Below are 27992 nucleotides of genomic sequence, written 5' to 3' on the forward strand. Positions count from 1 at the left end.
TTAACGTGGTTGCGGTGGCGGCAATGGTCCAACGCCTGGACATGGCATCCGTTTGGCCAGGTGCCGACACAGTGGCACATCGCGCACTGCATCGCCAATGTAGAGTGAGAGGAGGTACCATTGTTTCATGCCGGTTGATTGAACTCTGTAGTTTCTGCAAAGGAAGCAAGCAAGAAAAAAGAAATAATTAAAAAAAGAGAATTAAATGCTAGCACCAAAACAAATGCATGCACACACCACCCACACACACACACAAACAAGAAGTACAATAACAAAGGAATATGACAATAGTCGAGCAATGAGCATAAAAGCAAATAAATGTTGAAACAAAAGGAAATTAAGCTTTGCATAGCTTTTTAAGTACACAAGCCAAATAAGGTATGTAAATATATATGTGTGTGTAGTTGCCTACTCGTACAGTGACGAGCATAACTGAGTGGATGGTGATTTTTAAAAGAGCTAAATTTTTTTTCTCATTTTTTAATGTATTTTCTTTTTAATATTTTTTATTCTTTATTCAAAACCCATATAAATCGAACTCTCAAATTTTATCATATAAAAAATTCATGAAAATTCAACAAATTTTTATCAAAATCTTCAACTTTTTTATCAGAATTTTTGGAAAATGTTTAATTATGCAGTAACGTAGCTCATGCGGAGAGACTCCAGTGTAACTTTTCCTTGAATGTAGCGCTGTAGCGCAGAGAAGGTTGAGACATCTCACTCAGTTGCGGAAAGAAGGAAGACATAAGCGCGCAGCCGAATCCAGCTCTATCTTAAATTTGATAAGCGAACTGGAGTTTTTTTCTTTTTTTTTTTTCTTTGGCGGTGAGGTTTGGTTTAAAATGCGGTGAGTCCACAAGCATGCCTCCTTGTCTCTATGATTTTTCCCTCAACCCCGGCACTGCTTCCGCATGACTTCAAGGTCGAGGTCCAAGACGACGTCCTAAGAAAGACAAATTCACTCTTCACTACTCTCCATGCGACGAAGGTCGCCTGTATTGAAAAACATAAGCTTAATGCTCTTCAGCATAAATTTCCATTTCACGCCTCCTTTTCCGCTTACTATCCTAAACGAAATTTGCGACGGCATTACATTATTCTTCGCCTATCATTATTTCCTCGATTATTTCTGCAGGTGTAAAGCTGTTCTCTCTGTGTTCAACTTCTCGCATTTGAAGAAGATCTGCTCGGCATCAGCATATTCGGTGTCTTCATAAATACAATTTGGTCGCTTCAGCTTTCCCCTTCCACCACAAATACATACATGCGCAGGACCCGTGCCCGGATAAAAACTGTGTGAGGTAATAGTTAACTTCCCCATACTTTCTTTCTACCCACTTTTTTAAATCGGATATTAGTCCCGCTATTCATATACCAAACTGTTCCATCCAGAGTTCCACCTTAATTGCCAAAGTGTGAGCGTTTGAGTTCTAAAGTCGGAGAAACATGTCGTGGTAAGTAGAGAGCACAAAAGAGCATAAGATCGAAGTGGAAATCTGAAAACTTTGGTAAAATTAGTGCAAGTTTTAAGCACCTAAAAAGAGTGCGGATTTATAAAAATTGTTTGAGTGATGGCTCTCACGGATTTTTTCATATAATAAGAGCAATTGAGAGGAATTTTCTATTCAAAAAATTTTCTTCTCTTGGATAATGGCTGCAAATATAGCCGGTTCGACTGAACCAATTTTGATCAAATAAAAATTAAATGATGCAAAAGTGATATGAAGTGAAGTATGATTTACGACCATTTGGAAAACAAAATTTTTGTTTTTTTTTTTGCGGACCATTAAAGCAAACAAAGGGACAAAAAACGGTTGTTCATCTTTGAACGTCCGCCATTTTGTCATATTTTATTTTTGTTTATAAATCGTAGTTCACAGGATAACGGCGTTCACACTGAACAAGAACCTTTTTGTCTTTTTGATTTCAGACACCTGTGAGAATCCGTGCCCCGGAATTCGTGTCGTCAGCAACATACCTTTTTTTGGAAGACCATTTTTTGAAGGCCGACAAGTTTTTGAAAGAACCTCGCATGGTCAAAAAAAATTTTGTTTTTAAGAATAAATCAAAAAATACAAATACTAGAAACAAAAATGAAAAATATTTTTTCGTTTTCGTTTTACACGCTTTTAAAGAAACACTCCAAAAACACCATTTCAAATAAGGCGAGGGTCATAACCAGTTAGAAATTTAGGTAAATTTTATTTCAAGTATTTTATGTTACTAAGTACCCAAAAATGTTCTACAAATTCTAATTAAAAAGTTCAAAACTTAAATAAAAGTTTGTTGAATTTTTTTACATTTTAAATAAAGCATAAAAATTTGATTTATATTTGGTTTACGAGTGAAAATTATTAGAAAAGAAATGTAACTATTGTAAAAAAAAATACCAGTCTAACGGTTAGACGCGATAGAAGTGAAACCTTCCGTAAAACAAACTGTGAGAGAATGAGACGAAAGCAGCATTAGGGGCGGGATAATTATAGGTTCATTATAATATTGCTATAAAGTTCATATTTTATTTTCTTCATTTTATTATTATTCATCCTCAATGTTTTCAATTTCAACAAATGATACGAGTGGCTTATGATAGCTAAAATATGATACAAATGCTTTGGTTTCGATGTTGTCAACATATCTTTGAAATACCGCGTCAATTGTTGTTTTTGATCGTGTTGTCGATTCAGTGCGATTGTTACACATTTTTAAATTGAATGTTGGATTGAGAAAGTCAATTAAAGGAACCGCTGTGTCCAATGCAATTTACGTTAAAATTGCCACTTAAAATCATTGGAACTTTATCGTAATCTTTTCTAAGTATCCGCGATACTTCTGGTGTATACTTTATTAAATTTTCGTGAATGAATTCCGTGATGCTATTTATTGATTTTTTTTTCTGTCGATACTCACGACACCTTTCTGTATTATTTTTCGGCATAATTGCGGTAAATATTTAAAACTGAAAATATTTACGAATATAAAAATACACACGCGGTTGCTATTATGAGCGCCCCCAGCAAAACCTACGTGACCGAAACTCTAACACAATTACACATATGCACTCGTATTTGTTTGAAAATCGACTTTTTTTTTTGGTTCTCCGTCACCTTTGGAAAATGTGTAAACAGTAAGCAAACTTTATTCATATATTTTTCCTCATTTTTGCATCAGTAAAATTAAACAAACGCCGTAGCCGAATGGGTTGGTGCGTGACTACTATTCAGAATTCACAGAGAGAACGTCAGTTCGAATCTCGGTGAAAACACCAAAATTAAGGAAAACTATTTTTCTAATAGCGCTCACCCCTCAGCAGGCAATGGCAAAACACCGAGTGTATTTCTGCCATGAAAAAAGCTCCTCATAAACATATCATAAAATAAAATAAAATAACTGTATAAAAAAATTTTTTTCTTGTGATTCGAACCAAGAATTTTGGATCGGAAGCTCACATTGCTAGCCGCTCGGCTATCGCGCCATGCTGTCGGCGCTGGCCTAAAAGTTATTTAGTTCGTCGCTACGTTTATATGTAATATTCGTAGCCAAGGGTGTCGCTTTTTTCGTTTCACTTTTTCTCAAATCACTCCCAACGATTCTAAAGAAGTTTTCACTTCAAAAATCTACTTCGAAAGTCCTTGTAAATATTAGAATTATATAAAAATATGAAGCTAATCGTGCACTCAGTTATGCTCACCACTGTACACAATTATGTAAAAAAAAACCTGGATACTCTACTTCCAAACGGTAAATATACACTCTGCAAACAAAGTGAAATGGCAATGAAAATTGCGCTGCGCTGATTCTGAAAGCACAAAAAAACCTGAGTAGATTAAAAAATAATAACTTCTGAGTAGCAGCTAAAGCAACAATAATAAAAATAATAAAAGAGTAACAAATACTCGCGTATCATATAATAGTTAAGTGACTGTGGGGAAAACATTATTGTTTTTTGTTATGGAATGAATGCGAAAAAATAGCAGTGACTCATAAAATGCCGCATAATACAAAGGCAGTGGCTTCGCAACCTAACGGCATAAAACCCAAAGCTACTGAAGTGGCTCTAGTATTTCAGCTACTTATGAGGATATTGGAAAAGAAGGAGTAGATGTAGAGTAACGGAAGCAGCAGATTAAGTAGTGCATTTCAATATACAGTATTCGCTTCTTAATCAATTAAATGCCAACTATTGCCAGGCTAAATAATTACCGAAAGTCGGCGTGCACATAAAATCAGGGTGTGTCCTGACAGCTAAGCAGCGTTAAAAGTTTTAAAAAGCGGACGCAAAGTCTTAAAAGCTTCATAAATAATCTAGTAATGTAAGTCGAGGCTGAACTGCTTTTCAAAGTGGAGTGAACTTGAAATTATGAACTCAAGGCAATGAACTGGCTAATACATAAAAGCTGCGGAGTACATAAAATCAGTATATTTAGTGACAGCCAAGCTGCTCTAAAGGCCGGAGAAACCATTCACACCTCTTCAATGATAGCCCAGAAATTTAAGCCAAGACTGACCTCTGTTGCGAAGTGGAATGAACTTGAACATATGTGGGTGTGTGGGCACTGCGGGACCTGCTCACGAAAACTATTGGTGCAATACTGACATGTGGAAAATAATCAAGAAGACCTGTGTGGTAGCAAAATTCATATTCAGAGAGTGGAAATGTGAGTTATGAGCCCTGATGGTACTAATTGCGTGGCAAACTCATTGGGAATAACAAATGATCCCCATAAGTTTCATCGATGATCCACTAGGTACATTCTATTTGGATAATTAGAAGAGCACAGAACATTTTTTCTGCCGCTCTGCGTCTTTCAGTAAACTTTGATTGGACATTTTGGGTTCGGATTTATTGAGAATAGTATCCTTAGGGAAATATTTTTTGTAAATTTTTTAAATTGATTTTTATTATAAATATTAAAAATACATTGTTTTTGACTCAACTAACTGCTCATAATCTTGTCTTTCTCAATCTTTTAAACCATCCCTCTTAAAACCAGTACTCGTACAATGGACAATATTGTTTGAGTGCTTAGAAATTTTTTGCGGTCCACAATACAATTCAACTCCCTTTTATGGCTAAAACTTTTAACTCCAACGACGAACTCAACTGATAGTTTGAAACAAATTCGGCTGAGGTCCGAAACTTGGCATGTCGGCTTTTAGATGTCAGCTTTTAAATGAGGTGAAGCATTTAAATAGTGGGGCTTGCGCTGCAAAGCGTTTCATTTTCAATCCACACATTCATATAATTGATTATTTCTACACTCAATGTACAATCTATTCCTGTGGCATTCAAAGCAAATCCTTCTTGTATTGACAGCTTCTGCAGAATTCGCGCAACTTTCACTATCATAGCTTCAAAGGACTATGATGCGCTTTTACACTTACGCAATGGATAGAAGGTCCTAGGAAACGACGGGAAAATATATGTATAATAGATAGAAGTTACACGGTGCAAAATCTCACAAAAAAGGCGGATGTCCTATCACAAAAAGAAAACAAAAAATAAAGGATGACCTGAGTTCATGACTGTTTTTTTAATTGGTATATTCTAACAGTGAAAACATTTTACCAATGAAATCCTACAGCTGTCAACACACATATTAAGTGAAGTTTGCCATTTCAGCGTGCATCTTTTGACGCCTGTTAGAATATGTGGAACTCAGCCCTTGAAAGGCGCAACAGTGCAGAAGTGCTTATATGTACTATTAAATTGCTCTACACAACATTTGTTCGTTCTAAAGTGGAATACACATCCTTCAATTGTAAACCTTATCATGCCTGTCGCGCAGCTCTAATTGAGCGTACCCAAAAATTTTTCATTGGCTTTGCTCATCGTGCCAGTACTTTTCATGACCCCATATACCCATTCTAGATGCCTACTCAACTTGAAATCTCTGCATTTATAGCGATATATTTTATGTTAATCTTTCATTAAACTTCTCAATCTTCTTCTTCTTGATTTGCGCGATAAGTTTAAAATGATTTTGGCTGATTTTTTGGCGCCAGCTAGACACACACAGTAAAGCCAAAGCCTTCTTCTTCCTCTGCTACCACAAGCAGGTACTGCATCGAATACTTTCAGAGCCGGCGTGTTTGTATCCCTTCGGACGACATAACCCAGCCAACGTAGCCACAGGATCTTTACTCGCTGCGCTATGTCTATGTAATCGTAAAGTTCATACAGCTCATCGTTCCATCGCCTACGATACTCGCCGTTGCCAACGTGCAAAGGTCCAAAAATCTTTCGCAGAATCTTTCTCTCAAACACTCCAAGGGACGCCTCATCGGATGTTGTCATCGTCCAAACTTCTGCGCCATACGTTAGGACGTGCATGATGAGAGCCTTGAAGTGTGTTAGTTTTGTTCGTCGAGAGAGGACTTTACAGGTACTTTACTGGACTACTCAATTGCCTACTTAGTCCGAAGTAGCACCTGTTGGCAAGAGAGACTCTCCGTTGGATTTCCAGGCTGACATTGTTATCGGTGTTAATGCTGGTTCCTAAATAAACGAAGTCTTTTACAACCTCGAAATTATAACTGTCCACAGTGGCGTGGGTGCCCATACACGAGTGCACCGATTGTTTGTTTGATGATAGAAGGTACTTCGTTTTGTCCTGGTTCCCTACCAGACCCATTCGCTTTGGTTATTTATTCCATGGTGTCAATACCATTGGCGTACTCCAACAATTGTACGCTCTTATAAAAAATTGTACCCGAACGATTAAGATCTACGGCTCGTACGATGCTCTCCAACATCAGGTTCAAGAAGTCACACGACAACGAGTCAAACCTCGTTTGGTATCAAACGGCTTGGAGTGGTCTTTGCCAATTCTGACGGTGCTGCTGATATTAAGCAAAGTCATTTTGCATAGCTGTACTAGTTTTGCGGGGATACCAAATTCAGAAATCGCGGCACATGGGCAACTCCATTTTGTACCGTAGAATGCAGCTTTAAAATTGACACACACCGATTTCCCTTTTATGGGCTTTTTCCAAGACTTTGCGTGCTAAAAATATTCGGTGGATGGTAGATTTTCCAAGTCTAAAGACACACTGATAAGCTCCTTCGTAGTTATGCCTATGAATAATTTGATTTGTTTGTTGTTTTGTTATATTTATTTTAGACAAATAAAAATAATGCAAGTGGCAAAAAAAATATAAAAAATATTGTCGTTATTTCGGCTCAGTTGTAAATAAGCAGTTCAAGATTTGGGACAAAAAATCATCTTCTCAAGCGAAGTTCAGCAGCATGCAAAATTGCCACTACTAGAGCGAACACACTCCACAAGTGCTCGTCCAAGCATCAATACATCCACAATAATTGACTATTTGTTGCAACTTGTGGCATGTACCTTTTCTTTCAAAATAAGGAAGAATGCACCATTATCGTCAAATATTCTCGGTATAGAGCGATGTTAATCAACTTTCTGTGTTCAGTGCTCGACAGCATTTCTATTTGCGTATCTGGTTCCAATGAAACGATGCTGCATGCCAGGTAAGGAATGCAATGCTCTTAGTTTTTAAAGAGAAAGTTAACAACTCCACCTAACCTTACAAATGGATTACTCACGGCGCGTATTCATCTATTGGTTATCGCAATCATACGACTGGGCATCACTGTATGATTTTCTTTGGGGCTCCATTCAATTCAAACTAAGGGCTATTTGTGCTAACAAAGCCATACACTCTGGGCAAACTCAATACCAACATTCGAGATGCTATTTGCGGAATAAAGCCGCACATATTGGACCAAGTTATCAAAAAATGTCACAGATATCGACTTGTATCTTATTGGAGCGGCATTGATGAACTTTTTCTAAGTCATGCGATAACTCATAGATTTTATTTATAAGTGCTTAGCTAGTAAGCATAATATTGTATTCCTTAGTTAAGTAAATAAATTAAATTGAATTTAAATTGAAAAAATAAAACGTTTTAATCAGCCGCTTAAACTACTGCTAGCATTACCGATACAGCCATTTGTGCTATCCCAAAGCTAATGGTATTCAAAATTATGCCAGAGCCAATTTCATATGTGACATAGATAAATTTTCTATTTAAATTTCGTTTCTTATCATTCTTCTATGGCCACCCTATAGTAAAGCAAAATATAATTTAAGGTTAAACTTAAGCGGTTATGTCTGTGGTAAAGATAAAAATATTTAGAAATGTAGCTTAGTTTTTTTTTTTTTTTTTGTTTTTGCAACTTAGTCTCCTGATGATCCCACAAATGCTCAAAAATATTCAGTTGCGCCGAGAAACAGAAAATTCTATATGATATCATAAAAAGTTAAAGAGTTTGCCAAAAGACACATTTTTATATTTAAATTTCCTCTTTTTTGAAATTTACATTAAAAGTGCAGCCACTTTCGACAGACGAAATTTATACTAATTATGATATTTTAAAAAAAATTGTATTTTTACTTATTTTGACTTCCTGCTTCATTAACAGGCGACTGCAACTGATTCACTCCGTCAAGGTCAAAAGGGTTACAATGGCGCGCAAATTGTTTTCCCCACAAAAAGTCCACATAGTGGACAAAACACATAAGCAGCAAAAATTACGTAAAAATGCAAAGTGAAATCATTAAACGCAGTGCACTGACGCAATCTCGCCACAAAAGTGTGCACAACTGCCATAAATTTGCGAAAAATAGCAACTGCACGCACATAAGCACATACACTTTTAGAAACACATACTTGGGCACATTCAGAGCTACATACAAATACACAGACACCGAGTAATGCTGCAGTTACTATGTAAATCTAGTTTTAATTCCATTCTATGAGCGAACTGCTTCAACAGATTTTTTGTCTGTTGTTTTAATTTCGTTGGTCAAATGGAATTTATTCGCTCAAACTTTTGCAATCACAAATTTGTTACAAAGAAATTATGCAAAAAGAGTTTGTATGTATGTGTGTGCGATTGTAAAGCAAGACAAATTGCAGAAGTTGAAGAGAAGTTATGCCAAATAAAATTTGTGAGTGACCAATTGTGTTGTCTAGTGGCGGGATATGCTTAAAGAGCTTGCTTTTGTGCATTTTCAGAATAATTTTTTCGCATTCAACTTATTTTTGTTTCTACCATTTCATTTTCATTTTTTATTTTTGCAAAGTTATTAAAACTCCCCGTACTCTCCGCTCAGTTCATATTCTTCTGTGCTTAAGTATATATAACTTTGCATGTACTGCCCTTAGTCACTGCTGTTCCGCTATTGTTTGGCTATTTCATTACGCCATTCGTTTGTTTATCGACTGGAAAAATCTCGAGGGAAAACTTACTAATTTATTCTGTACGCACGCACTGCACTGCACCACTACCGCACGTGTTGACAAAGGTCAGTGGCGTTGCTATTATTGTCTACAATGGTAGCATACTTTTAGGGTACCGAAGCAACAATAAGCGCACGGTGTACACAGAAGCGTTGGGACGACGACACGGCGTATGAGTAACGCACATTTCGTAAGCATTACGTCTGCCAAATTTTACGATCGCTGGCGTCATTAGTGCAACAGACAGCAAACGAGAACAAAAGAATAAAAAAAGAAATAGAAAAAAGCAAATGTAGGGATCTGATACGTATGAACAATAAAAAGAAAATCGACTTTCTTCACGAAATGTTTTCTTTTGCTAATTTTTACGTTTCGTACAAGCAATCACTTTTTTTTTTGTTTTTTGCTGCTGCAACAACTTATAACATTATGAAAAGTCATTCAGCTTTTCTTCGCCAGTTTTATTTGCGAATTTTCAATGACTTGAACTTGCTATTTTTAGCATTATTTGCTCTTTCACTCGCAAATGAATTGAATGAGTTGTAATGAAATACAGTAAAACTTCATTTTTACAGCGCGCACTTTTAGAAAAGTCAATTACCAGAAAGTTGAGATTTCGCGAAGCGCAGAGTTGCCAGGTGTAAAGTAAGCGTTATTGTACTGAGAAAGTGAGGTTCTTTGGAAGATAATATAAGAAAAAGGCGCCGCCGCAACAAAATGGGTTGGTGTGGGACTAACATTCGCTTCTGGAGGATAGTTCCATATGTAGAAGTCCACGCAAGTGGGGAAAGTTACTGATCGCCATTCACTTGGGTGTAGCCAGGACGATTCTTCTACATATGATTCAAGCAGCTCACAACGGGCGGGATTAGCTCAAGTATCCTCTGGGCAGCTTCTGAGCACCCGTTCGAGAGCGAGCCAACGTGAGTAACCGAAGCATCCCAACATAGATAGTTGTGCGCTGGGACCCGTCCACGTAAAAATCCTCCCGTATGAAAACAGCAACAAAGCCTCGGATGAGAACTTCCAGTACTGATGACGACCCCTACAAACGAATTAAGGAATATGATTTCAGGGCATGCACCTGGAATGCCCGGTCCCTTAATAAAGAAGGTTCCTCTGCCCGGCTGGTTGATGTCCTCGTAAGAGTAACGGCTGACATCACTGCCATTCAAGAGATGTGATGGATGGGGCAAGGCAAGAAAAACATAGGACCTTACGATGTCTGCTGTAGCTGCCATGTGAAGGAGCGCAAATTCGGAGTTGGTTTTGTTGTGGGAATGAAACTTCGTCGCCAAGTGCTGTAGTTCACTCCGGTGGATGAATATCTCGTCTTGAGCAAGCAACCCCAAGTGATAAATAATTTTTTTCTAGCAGTATAAAGTGATTTCTCGATACCTGTACTTGCAAGTAAACCCGAGATAATATTTTCCTGATGCGAGCATTTATTTTACTCGTTACTTTTTCGGTTTTGGTAGTTGATATCGAAACTTTTTGGCATAATTTACTATATGCAAGAGTTAAAATTGTTTCTCATCACAAATTCTTTCCATCATGTCCATTTAAGCCATGTAAATTTTACTTTGCCTTTATTATTTCGTATTAACTTTTCTTGTTACTTCTGCGTGCTGAGGTTTCGCAATGCCTCCAATATCTTACACTAAGAAAAACTGAACAGCTGATGGCCGCTGTATTAAAGGGTTAGGCGTAGTCAGAATTTTCTAAAAATTCAATTCCTTTTTTGCACTTTCTTAAAGTATAATACCTCAAAAATAATGTATGAAAATTTGAAGTCAATCTGATAAATACCTTTCGAGTTATTCAACAATTAACAAAGGGCGCTCGGGCGCTCCGAAATCGATAGCAAAACTTGAAATGCGTTTTTCTCAAAACTATGTTTTTTGAACTGGTAATCACTGTAACTTGGAAACCGCTTGGTCGATGTCAATAAAATGTATACTGCTTTTGAAAAACATAAAAAACTCGTACCTCACCGAAGGATTTTTTTTTCAAAAATTTCGCTTTTTTTTAAACAATTAAATGTCGGTTTTTTCTCGAAAATCTGAAAAATATTTGCTGAGGCCGCCATATTGTTAATTTTGAAAAAAAGCTACGATCAGGCACAAGATTATCTATTAATAAAACTAATTTTTCCTGTTCGATAGATTTTGGATGAATCTCAAAGGACGTGTGATGATCCCCGCAAGGGACTTCTGGAGAAATGGACTCCACTCAAACAGCGATAACTTTTACAATTATCAATTTTTTTTTTCAAATTTTGCAAAAGTAAAGTCGGAACATGATGTTTTAATGCTGTGCTAGCAAAAAAAAATTATTGAAAATCATAATTTTTCCGAGCCTTTGGCTACCTCTAACCCCTAACAAATTTCAATGATGGTATGAGGACTCATATTTCATCAGGATGCGTGAGAATACAAGGTGGCGCAAAATTAATCATCCAAGTTTGTTTTTGAACAACTTTTTTACTAAAAGAAAAAAAATGATTTTGAGTGAAGAAATTTTATGCGCTCTTTTACTGGTTTGTTTGTATATTGCACAAGTGGGAAATATGACTGACGTACGCCGCCATGTACAAAAATTATAAATCTTCCGATAGGGTGTATAATCATTTTCAAATTCAATGAATGAATGAATGAGTTTTAAATTGAATGATCTGATTATATACAGTTCCAGCCCACGAAAAAACTATACACAACACTATGCCACAATATTTTGAATAGTTTTGAAGGTGTTTTCTTGTTTTTGTTTCTGTATTCTCATTAATTTTTTGTAAATATGTGGTTAATTCCGCAACAGGTGCCATCTAAATTAAAGGGTCAAAGTTTATTAAAGACTTTAAAAAATTCGAAAATTGTTCATTCTTATTTCAAACTTTGTATCCAAAAAACGGGTATGCAGTTTTATAGTCCATTAAATTTTAGTTGGCTCAAATAATAGGCTCATATTTGAAGTGGCTCAAAATTCTCGATAATTTTTGATAATTTTTTTTTGCTGGCGGTCTTGTCCATATAACGAATACTCGACCTTTTTGGTTTTGGTTATACAGGGTTTGATTGAAAAGTAATGAGCCTTCCTGCGCGGAGCGTCTGCCAAGTGATCAACCGAATCGGCTGGTGGGGGAAAATGATCGTTGGAACTTCCCCTTCCACTAGAAACCGGTCCCAGTTCGCTGGCAACAGCGGTGCAGTCAACATCGCTCCGCGCGTGAAAGCTGTTTTAAAGGTGTGTTAGGATTTTGCAGTGGTGAAAATGCAGCGATCGTTGGAGCAACGTTACTCGTCCGGCATCGTCCGTAAGGAGTTTGTACCTCCAGGAAGCACTGTAAACGCGGCATTTTACAAAGAAGTGCTCCTTCGGCTGAAAAACCGCTTCGCCCGAGTTCGGCACGACCTCGTCAACAATTGGATCCTTCATCAGGACAATGCGCCGGCGTACACCGCTTTCCTCTGCACCTCTGCATTGGCCAAGATGAGGGTTCCGGTGCTTCCCCACTCTCCCTACAGACCAGACCTGCCCCCTCCGGACTTCTTCTTGTTCCCGCGCTTGAAAAAAAGCTGAAGGGGAGGCGTTTCGACTCCATCGAAGCGATCCAAAAAACTGTAACAGCCGAATTGAACGCGATTCCGGCGGATGAGTTTAAAAAATGTTTCCTGCAGTGGAAGGACCGCTACCAGCCATGTATTGACGCTCAAGGGTCCTATTTTGAAGAATATTAGTTGTATAAGCCAAAAGATTTAATAAAATTGCTTAAAGAAAATAAGGCTCATTACTTTTCAATCGAACCTTGTATGACAAAAACACCCAACGGCGTTAGCAAACGCGATTGCCAAAACCCAACGCGATTTTTCAGGCTACCTATGGCAATTTTTCTAACAATTCTGATTGAAAAGTTCGAAATTTCGAGGATAATGAGATGGTTAAAGTAATTAGTCACCGTTTGATCAGCATCCTCCTTCTTCTTACCCATCTGTTTTTTCCACTGTATGGCATCACAATGGACGAATTTGATGCTTTATCCAAGTGGACCCTCGGTTGGGGAGAGGTTTAACCTAACTTAGCCTAATCCAGTAATTTCGATAAAAATGTGTTGCAATTTTTTTAGATTTGCACAAAGTTTAAAGTCTGATTTATACGGCTTAGAGCGGGTAACTCACAGTCCATTCCCATGCTGAGCGCTGAGTGCGCAAGAGAGGATCGTCTTTAAATTTATCGAGCAGACACGAATATTGCTTCAAAGGTTTTTATAAAAAATTTTTTTAGCCTCAAGTTTAACGCTGAGTCTCCAATAATTTTTTTTTGTATATATATTCATATACACAGGAAAATTTAAAAAAAATTTTCAAAATATTGTAAAAGATTGAAATTATCATCAGCACTCATTAATGACTACTTTTCCAAACTCAACTCAAGTAGGCAAGCTTTTTAATAGAATACTCGTATCTTTTCATTTTCATTTAATTTTATTGGTAACTCTTAACAAAACTTATCTCCACTAATGTTTCGCATTCAAGCACTTTGCTGCCACAGCCACTCCAATTTGGCGCAAGAAAAATCTTCCCATTTGTAGTTCAATCAAGTTTGCGTAAATTGAAATAACCGATTTCGGTTAGTGACGCAATGACATGCACTTTGCCAATTTATAGCATTTTTCATTTTAGATCCTTTTCGTATTTTTTTTTTTCGTCCCATTGTGCTTTGTGTTTTTGCTAGTTTCCGCCAACTACCGCATGTGCTGTTGTCGTCGTAAGCAAAAGAAAGGAAAAGGTAGCGAAAGCGATTACGTTTTGCGAACAAGACATTAAATTATGCACAGATGAGTTAGCAATTCGCAAATAAAAACTGATTTCGTGTCTGATTGGAAAACATGCATACGACTCAGATGGCGATGAGCTAACAGAATCATTTAGACTAAATGACAAGTGCAGAAAACTTAATTTGCTGAGTTAAGGAACATGCGAAGAAGGTAAGATAGGGGACAAATATTAAAAAAAAAAAAAAAATTAGAAGACGCGAAGGAAGTTTCAATTAAGACTTAAGTAGATGTACTAAAAATCGCCTGTATGGTAATCAAGTGAATGGGTGGTGAATTGAGAAATTTATCAGCATTTTTCGGAAAAAGCCCTCCTAGAAGCGGTAAAAGCAGCAAAACACTTTGGGAATTATTTTGGTTAAAACTTCAACTGAATCTAAGTAATCCATAATGAGCAAAAATTATTCACAACTCAAAAATTAATCTTAATACCGCCCGACAGCCAAAATGTTGTTTAATGCCATCTACAAGGCCTCTTTTTTCGAGAAGACTTAGCAAGTAACGAATAGATGAAGCAAATGAACATATGTGGCAACGCAGGAAGAGAACTGCCTTAAATTACATAACCAAACGCGCTAGCGGCGGGTCTTACTCGATGACATTATTGTTGCTTTCGCATGTAAATCTTTCTTTAAGTTAATCAAGCAAAGAGATAGCGAGCGGGGAAATGGCAAATAGAAGAGGCTTCTTCTTCTTAATTGGCGCGATAACCGCTTACGCGATTTTGGCCGAGATTAACAAAGCACGCCAGTCGTTTCTTTCTCGTGCTAACCGGCGCAAATTGGACACACCAAGTGCAGCCAAGTCCTTCTCCACCTGATGTTTCCAACGCAGAGGAGGCCTTCCTCTTCCTCTACTACCACCAGCTGGTACCGCATCAAATACTTTCAAAGCCGGAGTGTTTGTATCCATTCGGACGACATGACCCAGCCAACGTAGACGCTGGATCTTTATTCGCTGCGCTATGTCTAAGCCATCGTAAAGCTCATACAGCTCATCGTTCCATCGCTGGCGATATTCGTCATTGCTAACGCTCAAACGTCCAAAAAATCTTACGCAGAATCTTTCTCTCAAACACTCCAAGCGTCGCTTCATCGGATGTTGTCATTGTCAACCTTCTGCGCCATACCATAGGTCGTTTATGATGAGAGCTTTGAAGAGTGTTAGTTTTGTTCGTCGAGAGAGGACTTTACTGCTCAATTGCCTACTTAGTCCAAAGTAGCACTTGTTGGCAAGAGAGATTCTACGTTGGATTTCAAGGCTGACATTGTTATCGGTGTTAATGCTGGTTCCTAAATACATGAAGTCTTTTACAACCTCAAAATTATAACTGTCAACAGTGACGTGGGTGCCGATATGCGAGTGCGCCGACTGTTTGTTTGAAGACAGGAGGTACTTCGTTTTGTCCTCGTTCACCACCAAACCCATTCGCTTTGCCTCTTTATCCAGTTTGGAGAAGGCAGAACTAACAGCGCGGTTGTTAAGGCCGATGATGTCAATATCATCGGCATACGCCAGCAATTGTACGCTCTTATAAAAAATTGTGCCTGAGCGATTAAGTTCTGCGGCTCGTACGATGCTCTCCAACATCAGGTTAAAGAAGTCACACGACAGCGAGTCACCCTGTCTGAAACCTCGTTTGGCATCAAACGGCTCGGAGAGGTCCTTCCCAATTCTGACGGCGCTGCTGGTGTTGAGCAACGTCATCTTACATAGCCGTATTAGTTTTGCGGGGATACCAAATTCAGACATAGCGGCATACAGGTAACTCCTTTACTTTAGGCTTACAGTAGCTTCAACAGAATTGAGGTAACTTCAACAGAATTGAGGTAAGAAACTTGCGCCTATGTGAACTGTGCCTAGAAGTGACGAAATTTCATAACATCACATATGTGTACATATATACATGAATGTTCCGCTTTCTACTGGATAAAGTGCATGTACTTCGGCAGGACCGCTCACAGACTTGCCGATCTCATGAAGCTCAACCTAAGTCTTATGAAAGCGGCGGTATGCCTGATTGAGCCTCAGAAAACAAAGAAGCATAAAGGGAGTGATTTGGTTAGTAATTTGAATTATGAGCTCATCTGATTGCTTGATAACAGGGAATCATCTGGGAACTCGAGTCTATGAAAACAAACCGTTGATTCTGCTTGTGGGTATAATAAGCAATTTATTTCGGTAGTAACAACATAAAATATTTCTAATACAAGGAGGTTAAATTTCAAGGGCCGATGTTGAATGTGAACCACACCTAAACGTCAAGTTTCTTTCTGCATTTCATTTGACACTTTTCAATTCTAGACTAAGTCAGTTTCAACCATTGAAAGATACACAATTGAGCAACGCGTTAAAGTTATTCAGGCTTATTATGAAAACGGGCGTTCAAATCAAAATGCATATCGCGTACTTCACCTTCAGTGATGAGGCATATTTTCACCTCAGTGGATTCGTCAATAAGCAGAATTGCCGCATTTGGGCGAATGATAATCCAAGAGTGATTGCCGAAAAACCAATGCATCCACAAAGAGTGACTGTTTGGTGGGGTATATGGGCCAGCGGCATCATTGGGCCGTATTTTTTCCAAAATGAGGCCGGTCAGGCAGTTACTGTGAATAGTGTTCGCTATCGTGAGGTGATAACGAACTCTTTATGCCCCGAATCGGAAGATATAAATGTGGACGATATGTGGTTTCAACAGGACGGTGCCTCTTGTCACACAGCTATAGAAACAATGGATCTTTTGCGCGAAAAATTTGATAGCCGAATAGTCTTACATCGCGGCGACATCAGTTGGCCGCCAAGATCATGTGATTTCACACCGTTGGACTTCTTTCTTTGGAGTTATTTGAAAGAAAAGGTGTACGTCGATAAGCCAGCAACAATTCACGAGCTAAAGGATTGGATAATTCGGCACATTAACGGCATAGAACCTCTATTATGCCTCAGCGTCATCGAAAATTTGGACCATCGGATGGAGGTGTGCCGCCGAAGCCGCGACGGCTATTTGGCCGATATTTTCTTTTATACGTAATTGAGCTGTACCAATATTATCATAATAAAGAGAAATGGCAATAAGTTCTTCAAACAATTGTATTTTATTCAAAATCAATACCGGCCCTTCAAACTTAACCACCATTAACAATACATTTCTGAGAAAAAACAATTATAAATAAATGCCAGCTTCGCAGAAAAAACATGTCCATAAAGAGCATAGAGCAAAGTCCTTTTCTTAAAAAAAGCCTTTAAGAAGCAGGCTATTACTTCCTGTAGAGTTAAAAATACAGGAAATAAATAAGATTCGACCGTCTAAGTATGATCCAGTGAGAAATTTAAATACCATAAAAATTATAACAGCTCTGAAATTGGATTGAAAATTTTATGATATGGTTTGGCTGAATTCGCATGTGTAGTTACGGACGATCAAATGGATGCTGAAATTGATTCCAAACAAACCCAATTATACTTTATTGGAATTATAAAGCAGGCACTTTATACAAAAAGGTCTCATCAAATACAATATTTACAATTAAAGAGGCACATAAGGCGAATAAGGGAACAGACATCGAAGTCGCTGCTCCCATACTCGTATAAAGTGTGTCTCAAATGAAATGCCGCCAACTTCTGGAATTGCTGCCCACTGGGCGCTATTGAACTATTAAGAAAATAATATTACTGAAGTATATGTAATGTGTAAATGCAGCCAGTCCATGAGCTGGATGAGAAAAAATGTGAATGTTAGTTTTTAATTTCTATACAATGGAAAACTTGAATGACATCAAATCTGAAGTTCGAAAATTCGAAAGATAATAAACTCGGCTCTATGTACTATATGAGAAAAAAACTTTTTGTTAGTTTTTAATTTCTGAATAATGGAAAACTTGAATGACATCAAAGCTGAAGTTCGAAAATTTGAAGAAAGAAGTGTAATTCCGACATATGTGTTAGATGAGAAATAATTTTTTTGTCGATTTTTAATTTGTTTTCATATATCTGAACAATAGAAAACTTGAATGACATAAAATCGGAAGTTCGAAAATTCGAAGAAAATGTGCAATGAATTTTCGGTGGTATTTTAATTTTTTTAATTCCTTGGCAATGGAAAATTTTAATGATACCAAATCTGAAGTTCGAAAATTCGAAAAAATTACATTCGGCCCTATGCCCTAGAAGAGAAATAATTTTTTGTCGATTCATATAGAAAAATATTCCCTCCTCCATGTGATTACAAATTTTATATAATCATATAGTGAATGCGTGTTTACGAAATGCACTTTTAACCACGAGAAAAAGTTTTGCTAATCAGTCCATTTCACTTTACCTACATTCTTGAAGTGCATTTTAATAACCAGACTGAAGCAACTTCTGTCATAATGATCAAAGTGACTCACAACAAATATTTTATTATGTACTAGGTACAAAAATTAGTTTCACCTACGCGGGTTTATTGGGAAAGTGATACCAGATCGTTGATAGATAACATGACTTTCTCGGTAACCCTGTATGCAATCTGCCTTTAGCTAATATTTGGAGATGACATAAGATAACTAGTTTAGTGTTTCTTCACGGCAAGCCAAAATCATCAAAAAATATTTTCTACTGTCTCAGCTTCCCGAAATTTTGCCATTTTCGCTTTAGTTAAAATTTGAGTGCACGTAAATAAAGTTCCACATTCTTACCTGAGAGATTTAAACATTTACCCACCTCAATATTTCATTCCATGCTGGATGCTCTTGCGCACCAAAACGACCCGGGCGTGAGGCGTGCACACGGCAAGGCTCCTCCAGTATGCAAGCGCGTGGACCAAACTCCCGCAAGATCTCTTTTTGTGCTAATTCGGCATCATAAGCGGCTGATGCGGCAATTTCGCGTTTGGTGCGTGCACGATAGGTATCTGAAAGGGAGAAAAATGATGAAAATAAGTAAAGTAAAGGAACATAGATATAAAAGTTTTAGAAAAGTGAGCCAAACTTAAAACAAAAGTAAGGTAATACTATAATATAATAGCACTGAGCACTTTCTCTGTGAGTGTCCTGCCTTTGCTAGAGCACGGCTACGAGTTTTGGGTTCCGAAGTCATGAGAATGGAATTTCCAGGGTGCAAGTCCCTGCTCGGGCGCCATGAAAAATCTTAAGCGTTGTCGCTGTATATTTTCCGCAGCATTCCTCGGCGTCCAATGAACCTTTTTAGGGCGAAAATAAAACAATTAGAAGACAAGTCTGTTACTAGTTCTAAATGTACTGCCTTTGAAGTGAAACAAACGAACACTGCGATATATGTTTTTACTGGGGGTCTACCACGTATTTTCAATGTAGTATATACGGGACCACAAAAATCTACTCCACATATTAGAAAGGGTCGTAGTGCACGAAGCCTATCGGCAGGCAAATTTCCCATTATTTGGGTTTGCAGCTTCGGCTTATAATGAAAGCAGTGTGTGCAGTTTCGAACGGTACGACTACAAGCTTCTCGAGCATTGACCAGCCAAATGCGGTCTCGGAGAAGCGCTACCAATGCCTTTGCTCCAGCATGGTGATTTCGAAAATGTAGGTACCGTAAGTATGTGGTAACGAAGTGCGAGTTCTTGCTTAAGAGCAGTGGGAACTTGGCATCATATGGGAGAGGCGCAATTAATAGGCGGCCTCCTACTCGGAGTAAATTAAACGACAGCGACAATTCCGAGTAGTTGTGCAAAAACGGATTAAGTTTTTGCAAACTTGAGGGTAGGGTGGTACCTTTGGTGAGTTTCATAATTTCTTCACCATATTCAACATGTTGAACCACCTAAATGACTTTGAGGAAACTTAATTTAATATCCTCAGCCGTCAGCATTTGTGTGAATGTCGCAGATGGGTTTCTAATGCGTTTTATCCATCTTAATATGTAAGCGACAATACGAAGCAGTTTTTGATGAGAAGATACTCTTTTGGTGAGTTCCATAATTGGATGCGATTCATTTGCTTGAACAACTAAAACTGTTGCGTTCCGTTTCTTCTCTAATGCTTCGTCTCCTGGAGAGAGCTGGAAGTGGGTGTTTGTTGGCCATAACGCAGGGTCTTCTAGGAGGAACTGTGGACCGCTAAACCAGATAGAATTATTCAATTCGTCCACGTTACAACCCCGAGACACTTGATCCGCGGGATTTTGCTTAGTTGGCACATGTCGCCAAGTAGCTTTATCCGTCAACTCTTGGATTTCGGACACTCTGTTTGCAACAAAGGTCTGTAGTACAGATGGATGCGTTTTGATCCAATGCAAAACAATTTCGGAGTCTGTCCAGAAGTTTATATTTTCAATTGGCCGACTCAACATTGGCGCTATTCGTGACCATAATTTGGCCAGCAAGTGGGCTGCCGAGAGCTCTAGACGTGGAAGAGATTTAGTCTTCAGCGGAGCCACTCTAGACTTTGCAGTAAGCAGCGTACATTTCGTTCCACCAGCCGAATGGCTACGTATGTATATACAGCAGCCATACGCTCGTATTGAGGCGTCGGCAAAGCCATGAATTTGGCAGCTTGCACTCGACTCGGTATGTACAAACCGAGGAATGCTTATTGATGGTAGCTGCAGTAGATTGGCTTTGAAATTTTCCCAGCTGGTGTCGAGGTGCAATGGAATCGACTCATCCCAATCTAGTTTTTGCAGCCAAAGCTCTTGCAATAAGATTTTTGCTTTGGTAACTAGTGGGGCAAGTAAACCAAGAGGATCGAAAAGACGAGCCGAAACTGATAATATGTTTCGCTTAGTGGCTCGTAAACTGGTAAAGTTGTCATTTAAGACAAACCGAAACAAATCTTCCTTCGGCAACCAATGGATTCCAAGTGTTTCTGTGGAGTCTGTGTGATTGAAGTTTAAGGCCTTCTCAGAACTCTCACAATCGAAAAATGATGGGTGATTTGAAAACCACTTAGATAAATTGAATCCTGCCGAGTTTAATATTTTAACTACCTCACTTCTAATAAGATCTAGAGATTCAAAATTATCGGATCCTGTAAGCAGGTCGTCTACATAAAAATCTCTTTTTATTGCCTTTGACCCGAGTGGATACATATGTGTATTGGCATCGCTGAGCATTTGTAAACACCGTGTAGCGAGAAATGGAGCAGGCGCAGTGCTGTATGTTACGGTGTTAAGTCGAAAGATATGAAGTGGCTCAGATGGAATTCGTTCTCTAAAACTGGAGGGTATTATAGATTTGCCAAGGAATTTGGAAAATCCTCACAGGACTAACTACATTTATCTCTGTCTCTATGCTTTCCTATCTTTTTCTTTGATACTTTTCTCCTCCCCTCCTTGACTATCTACCCTCTTTCCAGAACTCTAAATACAATGGGCTTTTTAGCCTGAGTGTTTTAGGAGCCACAAAATCTCTTGATGCTCCTTGGCTCGACCTTTTCAAATTTCAATTTCAATTTTAAGATAATACTAAAAATTTGTTCGTCCTTAAGTAAATAAATCATTTTGTTCCGCTTCTTGACTGAATTTAACTCCAGACAAAAAAGTCAAGTGGTTTATTATTTTTATTTTTTTTCCACTTATCTTCATTAATTAATTGAATGAATTAGATGTCACGATTTTGCAAACAAAAAAATATTTTTGTGCTTTATTATATATGTATTTAGATTCCTCTGAAATATTTATTGCAGTGGCATATATTTAGCAAATTGCTTACACTTAAAAAGTGGTATTTTTAACAGTTTCAATAAAATTATTTTCTTATGCGCAATTGAGTACCTAAGTAGCCCTTGCCGGTGCCAACACACGCACTGGCGAGTGTACACGCAATGCGGCCAACAATTGGAAAACTAGCGCAAACTACATTCTGCGCATACGAAATCGCTCACAACTCTACTCCAAGCAGTCACTGTTCAGTAAATCAGTCATTTAGTAAGTCAGTCACTCATTTGACCAGTCATGCACTGCAGAGCGCAGCCTTGACTCCATTAAATGTACCGAAAACTGAATCAAACAACTCAAGCAATGTTTGCATGCGTAATAACTACTACAAAAACAACAACAACAAATGAGCAATTGAATTCAATATGAAATTACACAAACAACTGCGCGACATGCTGCTCGTCATGTATGCCAATTTATATATTTTGGAGACATTTTGCCATGGTACGAGTGCGAGTAAATTTTAAAACTTTATAATGGAAGCCTGATTGTGGCTAATGGCTACGTTTGGGGGTTATTCGATGTCAACAGATAGAGTTGTTGTAATTAGAGTTATTGTTTTGTGCGCATTTTAAAATTTGTGAGAGTACAATTTTTTTTCTAAAAGAAAAAGCTCAAATGCTATCTGTATTTATTTTACATAGTTTTCGCTACGTTTAGCTGTGGCATGAAGCCTTGGGTATGTGTGAAAGCGTGATTATACATGCATGATAAGCAACAGAAAGCTTAAGAAATAAAATAATTGCAATAGTTTAAGTATTAAATTGATGAATTAAAATGGAAGGTTATCAATTTGAGATGCCAGTTTGGCTAAACTCTGAGGCTCGTATTGATTTACTTGGCACTTAAATTCAGCAGTAGTACTTCCAAGTAGACTTCTATAAATGTACGAGTATGCATGCGCAAAATTGTCTGGATTTTCTCCAGTAGCAACATTGAACCTTAAAATCCATAAAAAAATGCATTGATCCATAGAATACATAAAATCTACTGAGGAGGAAGAGACTTTTAGTGATTCCAATTTCCAAATTCCATGTTATTTGTGGTAGAATCTTCAGAGATAAGAATGGAGCACTTTACTGTTAATATTTATTACCTACGTCAACATTTTACTTATCTGTGACTTTTTATTAAAATGCTCAAACTTAGCGCAAAATAATTTCTCTCAATTTCAAAGAGGTTTGTTCCCACCATTTTGAAGAATGTTGGACTCTTCAAGAGGCAACGAAAAAGTCATAGTCGTGATTGATATATTTCCGGTTTTCAAACTTTCCAAAGCAGACTGGGGCCTTCTTTCTTAAACTACATCATAAGGGCTTTCCAGCAAACAAAACTCAAAAGTATGCTATGGCTATGAGACATGGTGAATAATAAAACTTCGGATAAAAGAACACATTTTAAAACGGTAAAATGGCAGGAAGTTAATGATAGAAGGACGACTAGGGATTTAGAAAGCCCCAACTGGATTTTAGAATACTCAGTTGGTTTTCAGAATGGGTCAACTGAATTTTTAATGATTTAAATATTGTTTAAAGACAACATTATGAATACTCACAATATAAAATGTATTAAAATTAAAAAAGGGGTTGATAATTGAAAGGTTACTCAGAGAAAATCCTTTTCGGATCAAAGGTTAATCCGTTACAAAATCAACCCTAAAAGAACCAGCTGATCTCTGTTCAATCTGGTTTTCAATAATAAGCTAAACAGGCGAACATTTTCCTACTCATCCACTGATCAACTGGACCAACCGGTGGAACACTTAAAGCGGTCCTATCAGACCATCCTTGAAAGAGGTTTGTTCAGTATCTTTTAGCAAGAAAAACTTCCCTCCCTGGTGAAGCGAAACTCTGACCGACTTGAAAGCAAAGGTTTGGAGGGTTTTCAAAGAATGGAACCAAACTAAAACTTTCCAATTTACCGTGTAATTTTGAATGAATTCCATAAAGCCGTTAAATTTGCGTAATGCAACTTCTGGAAGTAGTACTGCGAATCCATTGATTCCGTGAAGGATTCTGCCAAACTATGCATGAGAGTAGAGAGACCACTTCTGCAGAACTGCACTGAATCTGCAGAAAAACCTTTGACTGTCCTGGTAAATAATCATTTTCAGGAAAATTCAATTGCCCAGCATGACATTGTCGACACCAGTCGAGAGGTAGGGTTACTCGATGTTTCCATGAAATGTATGCTGTCGGTTGGCAGAATGATGTGGGCAATCAACGGAAAGTTAAGCAGCGGAAAGAGCGGCTAAAGTGCACAAATCTTGCATGGAGGAACGCCGCAGGGTGGTGTCCTTTCGCCCCTACTTTGGTTAGTTTGTTGTATTCAGCCGCTGATGCTATTTATGCCACTTAGCTGATGCTATTTACTAGAAAATATAAACCTCCACACTTTAGACTTCCCAGTCTAAATAACCACGTTCTCCCGCTTTTACCGGAAGTTAGGTATCTTGGGGTGATACTTGACTCTAAACTCCATTGGAAGCTACACATTGAGACTTGGCTATAGGAGGCCAGGAGAGTGCAAAGAACTGCTTGCATTGGCATTACCGAAGCATGTAGAACTTGTCCCAGTGCTGCCCTGAATGACGTTTTCCACTTACTTCCCATCGACTTTTCCGTCGTTTCCATCGCTGCTCAAAGTGCAATCAGGTTAAAGAAGGTTGGCCACGGGAGGTAAACTCTCAATGAACACGGTATTTCTCTGAATTTTGTATAGATCTCTCTATCCGCCAACTGTAGTTTAAAGATCCTGCCAGGACAGTATTTCCATGTGTGCAAGATTGCAATGAAGGGAAAATCTGCACCGAAACTGGCGTTTCTTCACTAACGGTTCCGAGATGGAATCGGGAGGCGGAGCAAGAGTCTTTCTAAATCCTCCATATTTCGCCATTTAATAAATATTGCCGAATACTGCTAGTGTTTTTCCGGCAGAAGTCTTTGTGATCCTGCAGGCATGCAAAATGCTTGGAGAATGTGGAACCGAGGAAGATAATAACATTTTGCTGATAGTCAAGCCACGATCAAGGTTCTGATGACTCCATGGTGCTGGTCCAAACTAGCCACCTCCTGTAAGGAGAAGATCAAATATCTCGGGTGTGCGGCTAACATTTCTCTGATCTGAGTTGCAGGACATAGGTCCTGGTCATCTGCATCACCCTGACTGTTGTTAAAGGGGAATTGCACATGATTTAGCTTCAGCTTGGCGCTTTAATTCTTCATGTGCTATTTCGAAAACACTTGGGCCCCAGTATAAAATACGGGGGACTTCACGCCTTTACATTTCCAAACTCATTGCTGTGTTTGCCGGTCATTAGATGATCGGCATAGACGCAAAAAAACTAGGTTTACTCTTTAACTTCCATTGCAGAAGCTGTGGGGACCTTTCAGAGAAGGAAGCTGTTGAGCTGTTGTAAATGGCCGCGTTTGGTATCTCAGCGATTCAGGTCACTGAGCGCTTCTTTCTTATACGGCTTGGAGCAGTGCGCCAACCTAAATTCCATCAATATTCTCCATTACGTCAACAGCTCTCGCTGGTTGTAGATATGTGCCTGTTGGAGGTATTAGAATTGTATCAAAATGGTGCTACTTGGGGAGTGCTAGAGTGGTACTTCAACCATTTCAGATTCCTACCTAAAGAAGGGGTTACATCCTGTATGAGTGTTATATAAAATAATGTAGATAATGAACACAGTTTACGCTTTCTATAATCTAACTTGAAATGTAATAAAAAGTCTCTTTCACTCCATTATGGGGCGATTAAAAGCTTGCAAGTTACACCAGGAGGAGGAATACAAACCATTAAACAAATTTTAAATTTTCTATTTATAATATAATTTGGTGTGAAACACTTTCTTAACACATTAAAATTAGTTTTTTGAATTCTTTTATTGTTTCCATATTTTCAGAGTTTTAAAAAGCTCTACTCTCTATATTTAAAACTTCTTTGCTAACATGCAATCCCAACTACCATGGAAAATTCTTGGTGCCAAACTTTCTTTCTGATATTTTCCGATGGACGGCTTCAATGGTGAGCGCTAGTTGAAAGATTACAAATAATTTACAATAAAATTGTCTTCTATGAACAAAACCAAAAGTTGGCATTTGTGTTTTTTATAAATTTATTTTTGGCCATAAAGTCTATGGGTCAAATTTAAAAATTAAAAAAATTTGTATCATACAAATTTTCAACTTTTTAATCAGAGTTGTTAAAAAACGTCTGCGTATGTAGTTAAATTAAATTTTGGGGCAATAAAGTGAAAGTTTAAAGTTGCTCAAGAATTGCGTTCATTTTGGCAATTTTTTTGTGGAATTTCAATGAATTTTATGCACAATTGAAACATCAGTTTTTATGATATTTGTTGTAAAAGGAGCCATATTTCTATAAAAAAATTATTAGAATTAAATACGAAAGTAAAAACGATACATGCATCTTAGCTGTTGGATCAACTGAAAACGAATCCATCCAGAAACTGTAGAAGTCCATTGACGAAGTAGTCACATGGACTGAAAATTGGAACATAAAGCTAAACGAAACCAAATCAGTTCACGTGGATTTTACTAATAAAAAAATTATCTACAAACCAGTTCATATTTTGTCAGCAATAGTGCCAAATGCTAATAGTGCAAAGTATCTAGGCATGACTTTAGATGTAAAGCTCAAGTGGAAAGAGCACGTGAAAATCAAAGCTGCTGAGCTGAATCTAAAGACGCAAAAACTCTAATGGCTAATTGGCAGAAACTCTGAGCTATCAACTCAAAATAAACTCCTCATTTATAACCAAGTGCTAAAGCCGGTGTGGACCTATGGTCTTCAATTATGGGGATGTACTGCAAAGACCAACATCGACATTATACAGCGCCTCCAAAATAGAGTAATCAGGGGAATCGTTAAAGCTCCCTGGTACGTGCGTAATGAAGATCCGCACAAGGATTTAAATTTAAAAACCGTCTCAGACACAGCCAATCTCTGTGTAGTTAAGCATGCTGAAAAATTAAAAAAACACATTAACGCAGAAGCTTCCGTACTAAGCGATGAAGCAACTGTAAAAAGAAGATTAAAAAGAAAGAAACCTCAAGATTTAGTTGTCAATATTGTTTAAGCTACTTCAAATTGTGAAATGAAAATTACTTATTATTAGTTTTGTACTAGGTGTAATCTTTATGGAATGTAAATAAAAACTTTATAACATTACAATAAAAAAAAAAATTAAATAAACGAAAAATGAGAATTTTTTCTGAAATTTCGGGGAATTTTGTGCACTTTAATTTATATGAAAGTTTTTGCTAAAAAAGCTATATTTTTATGAAAAAAAAATTATAAAAGTTACAAAAAATAAGAAATGAGATTTTATCTGAATTTCGAATTTTTTATTCAGAATTTTTTCTTAAATTTCAATGCATTTTGTACACAGTCTCAAACTTTTAGTTAAATGGTATTAATTGTAGAATAGGCTGTATTCTTATAAAAAAAATATGGCAATTAAAAAAACAATATGAAATATTTCGATTCTATTTATTTTCTCATTAATATGCACCAGGCGTGTGGTACACGTTTTTCGAGAAAAAAAAATTTCCTCGAAAAAAAATCAGAACTTTCCCGACTATTGTTTACTTCAAAAGCACTGGCAGCCAAAGTTATAAAAAAAGCTCTAAATATAATAATGGACCAAAAGCTTAAAGCTCAACTGAGAGATATTTAAACCTTTTAGCATTAGATTTTAGTTCACTTTATCTCTTAACAATAAGTACTTCTTTGTGTCGCATTTTATTCACTGCCACACATTTAACTTTCACTGAGCCCAGTTACATTCCGTTTTTTTTTTTATTAATTAACAAAAAAAAATTTGCTCTCGCTGAGTGAGTAATAGTATTAAAATTTCTGCCACAAAAATGAGGATGTCTTTATTCCGATATTTATTTTTGTTTCTTTTGTTTGTTCATATCAAAGCACATCGACACTGTTACACAACCACTTCCATCTCCTCAATCAACTTACTTGGATTCAGCGAGTAGGCCAGTTTTTTAGCGAATTGCGACAAACGCACGGACAACACAATAACTGGAAAGCCCACCAATTGCACGGGTAGCTGGAAAAGTGGGTCAGGATTTTGTGCCACAGCATCTTCCACAAACTCCAGCAATAACACAAACAACACATACAACGTTGGTATGAGCGATAATGATATAATTTGACTGAGCTTCAT

General features: G+C 37.6%; 1 protein-coding gene across 1 annotated transcript; it reads right to left on the bottom strand.

Moving 5' to 3' along the window:
- Window positions 1–27992, bottom strand: LOC129241422 (uncharacterized). Its single transcript, XM_054877717.1, has 3 exons — window positions 27785–27992; window positions 18812–19001; window positions 1–154 (listed from the first exon to the last, which is right to left on the bottom strand). The coding sequence occupies exons 1-3, from the start codon at window positions 27990–27992 to the stop codon at window positions 1–3; spliced, it is 552 nt and encodes a 183-aa protein (XP_054733692.1).

The sequence above is a fragment of the Anastrepha obliqua genome, chromosome 3 (assembly GCF_027943255.1).
Source record: "Anastrepha obliqua isolate idAnaObli1 chromosome 3, idAnaObli1_1.0, whole genome shotgun sequence".
Classification (NCBI taxonomy): domain Eukaryota; kingdom Metazoa; phylum Arthropoda; class Insecta; order Diptera; family Tephritidae; genus Anastrepha; species Anastrepha obliqua.